Consider the following 7,345-nt stretch of genomic DNA (forward strand, 5'->3'; position numbering starts at 1 on the left):
TAAAAATGAAAAATGTGTATCTAAAACTACATCTTGTTGGAAAAAAAAATTACTTTTCATTTTCATGGCTTAATTCTAATTAATTCAGCAAAAAACCTTTGGGATCAAAATTTTCACTATACCCCTAGATGATTTCTCAGGGGGTGCAGTTTCCCAAATGGAGTCACTTTTGGGGTGTTTCCACTGTACTAGTACTACAGGGGCTCAGCAAATATGACATGACACCCAGAAACCATTCCAAAATCCAAATGGTGCTCCTTCCATTCTGAGCCCTACCGTGTGTCCAAACAGATGTTTGTGACCACATGTGGGGTATTGTTTTACCCGGGAGAAGTTGCTTTACAAATGTTGCGGTGCTTTTTCTCCTTCAGTCCTTGTTGAAATGAAAAAAAAATACCTAAACCTACATTTTTCCGCAAACCATTCCTACTAAATTTGAGCTCCAAGAGCCAAATGGCGCACTTTCCATTCTAAGCCCTGCTGTGTGTCCAAATAACCGTTTATTACCACATGTGGGGTATTGTTTTACTCAGGAGAAATTGCTCTACAAATGTTGTGGTGCTTTTTCTACTTTAGTTCTTTTGGAAATGAAAAAAAATTAGCTAAACCTACATTTTATTTGAAAAAATGTAGATTTTCATTTTCATGGCCTAGTTCCAAAAATTTTTGCAAAAAAACTGGCCGGTCAAAATGCTTGCTACACCCCTAGATAAATTCCTCGAGGGGTGTAGTTTCCCAAATGGGGTTACTTTTGGGGGGTTTCCACTGTTTTAGTTCCACTAGACCTGTTCAAAGCTGACATGGTGCCTAAAATATATTCTAATAAAAAGGAGGCCCGAAATCCACTAGGTGCACCTTTGCTTCTGAGGCCGGTGCTTCAGTCCAGTAGCACACTAGGGCCATATGTGGGATATTTCCTAAAACTGCAGAACCTGGGCAATAAATATTGAGTTGCATTTCTTGGGTAAAACATTCTGTGGTACAAAAAAAATGGATTCAAAATGAATTTCTGGAAAAAAATAATGAACTTTGTAAATTTCACCTCTACTTTGCCTTAATTCCTGCGCAATGTCTAAAGGGTTAAGAAACTTTCTAAATGCTGTTTTGACTACTTTGAGGGGTGCAGTTTTTAAAATGGGGTGACTTATTGGAGGTTTCTAATATCTAAGGACCTCAAAGCCACTTCACAACTAAACTGGCCCCTGTAAAAATAGCATTTTGAAATTTTCTTGAAAATTTGAGAAATTGCTGCTAAAGTTCTAAGCCTTGTAATGTCCTAGAAAAATAAAATGATGATCAAAAAACGATGCCAATCTAAAGTAGACATATGGGGGATGTTAGTTAGCAACATTTTCGTGTGATATAACTGCCTGTCTTACAAGCAGATACATTTAAATTGAGAAAAATGCTAATTTTTGCAATTTTTCGCTAAATTTTGGTGTTTTTCACAATTAAATACTGAATGTATCGGGCAAATTTTGCCAGTAACATAAAGTCCAATGTGTCACGAGAAAACAATCTCAGAATCGCTTGGATAGGTAAAAGCATTCCGGAGTTATTACCACATAAAGTGAAACATGTCGGATTTGAAAAATGAGGCTCTGTCAGGAAGGTCAAAAGCGGCCAAAGAGGGAAGGGGTTAAACTGTAACGTGAGAACCCAACACTAGGATGTGCCATAACATCCTGATCAGTGGGGATCCCCTGCACAACAGTGCTTCAGGGTGGCAGGGATGGCAACTGTGCAGGAACAAATTGTTCTATATATCCTAAACGTGATATGCCATCATTTTGTATGAAGGGAAAACCCCTGTAAAGGGGTAGCAGGATAATGGATATTTATGGAAGATCCATAGAGAGAGCCACATGGCCAGCACTCTCCTGTTTCTTCTCCCTGTCCTTCCCTGGACATGGGGTGGGCATTACTATCCCAGGACCTTATTCAATATTTAAAAATGAATCTATTTCATTTGTGAAAAGACAATTAACTAGATATGGGGTTCTTGCATTTCATTTTTCTTGTCTTCATCCTGCAGATTTTCTAGAGAGGATGATGGAATCTCAGCAGCGGGATTCGAGTGCACCTGGCAGATTCCATGTAGGGAGTGCAGAATCAATGCTGCATATCCGACCCGGAGGATACCATCCGCAGAGGGCTCTTATCAACCCTTTTGCACCCTCACGCATGCCAATGAAGTTAACTTCTAATCGACGGAGATGGATGCATACATTCCCTGTGGGTATGTCAACCCATTACTGTTTTCTGTATTGTTTGTATCTTTGATCACTGCTACTGTCCCTGTCTTTTTAAAACGACATTTGGGTTGGATTCTTACTTACTATATCTATAACAACGCATAACTCTTTTTGTACTCTCCTTAGGACCTTCTGGAGAAGCCATACAAATACATCACCAAACCCGTCAGAACATGGTAGATCTACAGGGGAATGGACAGAGAGAATTCGTTCACTCCTCAGCAGAACTTCTTGAGCTGGCATACCATGAAGCCACCGGGAGGTGAGTGATCTAAAGCAGTACAGAAGATTGTATAGATTGGCGAGTCCATTTTCAAACTTGTCTCTGAACTGTCACTAAATGTGTTTGTATTAGCTGTGAGAAACCGTCATTGCATTGCGTTATGTCCAGCCATCAAAATTGTCTAACACCTCAGCTGGCTATCAGTGGACACATATGATCCTGGTGCCTGCTTATATTGTATTATTGAATATGTCTGGTTCTCATGTTGTAAATAGTGACGTGACTGTCACTTTGTAGGATTGCTTCATTCTTTCACGACCAAGGTACTCATGATGATTAGACCTTTATACAGCTATCACATAAAGTGTAGGTTTATCAAAAGGAAAAAAAACCACCAAAACACACTTCTAGAGGCAGACACTTGCCATTGCGAAGTAGCCTCTGTCTGCGGATGATCTGACAGAGAAGTTACAAGAAGTTTTATTACTGGAAGAAGCATATAAAGCCCCCTTTAAATATTTTATATTAAAGATCCAGGCTGTCTATGGAACGTGTATACCTGATATGTTCCATGTGACAACTCGCGTGCTATGAACTTAAAAAACATCATTGTCAAGAAGGCGACTGTCCAATCTCTTCTTCCAAACTCTGCTTTAGAATGCAGTGGTAAGGCATACACATCACCAGGTGTACCTGGCACTCCTTTCACTAGACTATGGCGACATCTACGACTTCCCTTGTATTGCCACTGGAGGGAGGGCAGTCTGCTAGTCACTGCCACTTTTGTCGCCATGACCACTACCATGTAATCTATTAACCCATTAGTGACCGCCAATACGCCTTTTTCACGGCGGCCACTAACGGGCTTTATTCTGATGCATAAGCCTTTTCACGGGGCTGCAACAGAATAAATAAACAGAGCAGGGAGCCGTTAAATGTCCATGCTCTCGGCTACCAGAGGTAGCTGAGGGCTGGGGCATCCCTGCTCGAACTTGTGAGATCGATATTAGTATCGATCTCACCCGTTTAACCCCTCAGATGCGGCGCTCAATAGCGAGCGCCGCATCTGAGTTGTTTTGGAGAGAGGGAGGGAGCTCCCCCTCATCCCACCGGCACCCGGCGATAAGATCACCGAGTGTCTGTGTCTCCGATGGCAGCGGGGGCCTAATAAAGGCCCCCAGGTCTGCCTGTAGTGAATGCCTGCTAGGTCATGCCAGAGGCATGGTCTAGCAGATGCCTGTCCGTTTTAAATGGACAGGCAGTAATACACTGCAATACAGAAGTATTGCAGTGTATTATAAATGCGATCGTAGAATCGCATATTAAAGTCCCCTTACAAACTGCTTTACTATTAAAAAAACAAAACAAAATAAAGTAAAGTTACATATATTTGGTATCACCACATTCGTAACGACCCGACTATAAATCTATTACATTATTTAACCCGCATTGTGAACACAGTAAAAAATAAAATAAAAAACAATAGAAAAATTTTCTGTGAATCCTGAGTTAAAAAAAATTTGATAAAAAGTGATCAAAAAGTCGCATCTACTCCAAAATGGTACCAATAAAAAAAATGTGAAAAAAAAAATTAAAAACCCACTTTTTCCCCTTACAAAATGATTTACTATTTAAAAAAAAAACACAATAAAGCAAAAAAGTTACACATATTTGGTATCGCCGCGTCCGTAACGACCCCGACTATAAAGCGGTTACATTATTTAATCCGCACGGTGAACGCTGTAAAAAATAAAATAAAAAACAATGGAAAAATTGCTGTTTTCTGTTGATCCTGACTTAAAAAAAATGTGATAAAAAGTGATCAAAAAGTCGAATCTACTCTCAAATGGTACCAAGAAAAACTACAAGTCGTCCCGCAAAAAAAAAGGCCTCGTACAACTGCATCGGCGGAGCAATAAAATAAGTTATGGCTCTTCAAATATGGAGACACAAAAACAAATAATTTTGAAAAAAAAGCGTTTTTACTGTGTAAAAGTAGTAAAACATACAAAAACGATACAAATTTGGTATCGTTGCAATCGTAACAACCCGCTGAATAAAGTTATTGTGTTATTTATACCACACGGTAAACGGCGTAGATTTAGGATGCAAAAAATAGTGGCAAAATGTCTGTGTTTTTTCTATTCCCCCCCCCCAAAAAAAAGTTAATAAAAGTTCATCAATAAATAATATGTACCTCAAAATGGTGCTATTAAACAATACAACTTGTCCCGCAAAAAACAAGACCTTACACAGCTATGTCGACGCAAAAATAAAAAAGTTCTAGCTCTTGGAATGCGACGACGGAAAAACGTAAAAAATAGCTTGGTCTTTAAGGTTTTAAATAGGCTGGTCACTAAGGGGTTAAAGAAAGGATTGTTAAAGGTCAATTACACAGTTTAGACCCAGGTTCTGTAGTTACACCATTCAGATTTTGTCAGACTGTAGGTCTTTCAAGAGCTCGTGGCAATTTGGGGCACAATTGAAGAAATTTACAAACTGTCAAATAAAACTGGAGCTCATCCCCTGCTGATTTGCCCAGATTGGTGAGCTACGTCTGGAGGAATTTTTAACTGAAATCTGTGTTCTCGGCATAGCCACTAGAATAATCTCTTATTGATGCCTGTCTGTTGCCTGCAGACATGGAGGTCCTCGGGCTCCCTTCGACAGCAGTTCCTGTGGAAGCACTGAGGAATTCTCTGCGTGCATAACAATGAATGGGCAAAAGATCCATAGTACAGGTGACCACAGAATCGAAATAAAAACCTACAGTGTTAATAACTATTTGCATTTAATGCTTTCCTATTCTCTTACTACAGCCACTAACTTTAAAGAGAAGGAATCTCCCGATGAGAGCCTGCCCTGCTGTCCTGAACCTAGTGAGTGGGGGGGATGGGAGGACGTCTTATGGGACAGCAAGGGGGACCTAGGGTCCTTTTACATGTGAAGATAAATTTAACGAGAGCCGATCGATGATGTAGCGAGTTGTCAACATTTAAAAGATATGCATTTATATGTAACAATAATCGGATGTTTTTTGTCATTTTAATCGCTTTTGAGATCGCTCGTTTTTCCATCCTGTCTCGTCTGCCAACGACTAGCAGATGCCGCTTTACGCGAGGCGATATAACGGCATAAAAATGATCGTTTGTTGCCATCATTAAAGATGTGATCAACCACAAACGAGTCAATTCTCGCTGATGGTGCAATCGTTGAACATGTTTATACTGCACAATGTTTGTTTGATACTTTTACACATCGAATAAAATGACATGTTTCTCCGCACAATGCCCGTTAACAGTGTTGACTGCTTATAGGTGATGTACTGTACACTAATTACTCGTTTAGTATTTAATAGACCGCTTTAGTAAATTACAAAAATTTCATAGATCATCAATAAATTAAGTTTTTGTTTTTTTTTGTTTATACTCTAATGTACAGTGTATGGTAGTGACTATGTTTGGTGGGAAAATATGATCATGAGTGAGTTGGGTTGCTGTGCATACACGATTGTAGTGTTTCCCTGGAGTAACTGATCATTAGGCCCTGTTTACACAGCGTTTTTTGACACGTTTTTTGACTCGGAAACCGCGCCAAAAAAACGTCCGAAAATGCCTCCCATTGATTTCAATGGGAGGCGGAGGCGTTTTTTTTTACTGCGAGCGGAAAAACCGTCTCGCGATAAGAACAAGCGTCATGCCCTATCTTCGGGCGTTTACGCCTCTGACTTCCGATTGACATCAATGGGAGGCAGAGAAAGCGTATTTCGCTGCATTTTTTGCCCGTAGTACTCAATGGCCGCGAATGAAAATCGCAGCAAACGGTGTGCAGGCAGGTCAAAATCTGCCTCAAAATCCCAAACGGAATTTTGAGGCAGCATTTTCCTCCTGCAAAAAAACTCTGTGTGAACAGGGCCTAACTCCTCCTCATTACAGAAAGAAATTGATCATATTTTATAGTACAAATTGTAATATTCTTACCTGCAGTGACTTTTCTGCACTATGCTGTGCACATGTCTTGCTTACGCTGTCGCCCTCTATTTGCATAACTTATTCTGACTGCCTAATTTCAATAGTATTGTGTTTGGTCTTGTTAAAGTTGTGGCGAGTAAATTTCAGTTGGTGATTATAATTAAGCGCCAAAAAATATTCCCAATGCATGATGGGAAATGATGTAGCTAAAGCATGGCATTGTTAACCTGCTCTTTCTTTCTCTTTTCCTTTTTTCTCCCAATGTTTGTGTCTCTTCCTCCAAATGTCTCCCGTTCCATTACATTTTCTCACCAATTCATAATCTAACACCATTTGCACATATATTTACCTCACTTTCCCATTACACAACAATCAAACTCTTACACTTGTTTCTAATACCTCATGGTGCCATTTGTTTGGATGATCTCTTTTTTTTCTTCACCCTATATTTTACTTCTTAATTCTATCTGTCTATTTTGCTGTCTGCACACTATTGTCCTTTGTTGACTTCCATCTTTCTTTTGTTGTTCCCATTCTTTTTCTTGGGAAATGGGAAATATATCTCTTACTTTTCCTTACCTCCTTCATGGCTACGGTTCTCTTTCACCTTTCCACACACACACAATATGGTCTCTGGGCAGTTTTGATGCTGTCTGCTCCCCCCATAGTGCCTGGCTTTTGCTGCACAGTTGGGGTGGATTGGAAATCCCTCACTACCCCAGCTTGCCTACCGCTCACCACAGACTACTTTCCGGACAGGCAAAGCCTACAAAATGATTATATGGAAGGATGCTATGACTTGCTACCGGAGGCTGATTTGGACAGGTGAGAATGTAGGAGAGAAAAAATCTACTTATATAATATAGCGATCACCCGTACAGTAGAGTGTTTGTGTA

At 40.0% G+C, this 7,345-nt stretch overlaps 1 protein-coding gene across 10 annotated transcripts in view; it reads left to right on the forward strand.

The window, feature by feature from the left end:
• Positions 1 to 7,345, forward strand: part of DEPDC5 (DEP domain containing 5, GATOR1 subcomplex subunit) — a 67,848-nt gene that overhangs the window by 26,070 nt on the left and 34,433 nt on the right. For 8 of the 10 annotated variants that reach the window (XM_075831686.1, XM_075831648.1, XM_075831661.1 and 5 more), the window contains exons 22-26: positions 2,036 to 2,239; positions 2,382 to 2,517; positions 5,119 to 5,219; positions 5,298 to 5,357; positions 7,091 to 7,274. In XM_075831686.1, coding sequence (XP_075687801.1) covers positions 2,036 to 2,239; positions 2,382 to 2,517; positions 5,119 to 5,219; positions 5,298 to 5,357; positions 7,091 to 7,274 — 685 coding nt within the window. The remainder of the gene's footprint in view (positions 1 to 2,035; positions 2,240 to 2,381; positions 2,518 to 5,118; positions 5,220 to 5,297; positions 5,358 to 7,090; positions 7,275 to 7,345) is intronic. The other 2 variants (XM_075831658.1, XM_075831660.1) reach the window with 1 other exon arrangement.

Source organism: Rhinoderma darwinii, chromosome 1 (assembly GCF_050947455.1).
Source record: "Rhinoderma darwinii isolate aRhiDar2 chromosome 1, aRhiDar2.hap1, whole genome shotgun sequence".
NCBI classification, from domain to species: Eukaryota; Metazoa; Chordata; class Amphibia; order Anura; family Rhinodermatidae; genus Rhinoderma; species Rhinoderma darwinii.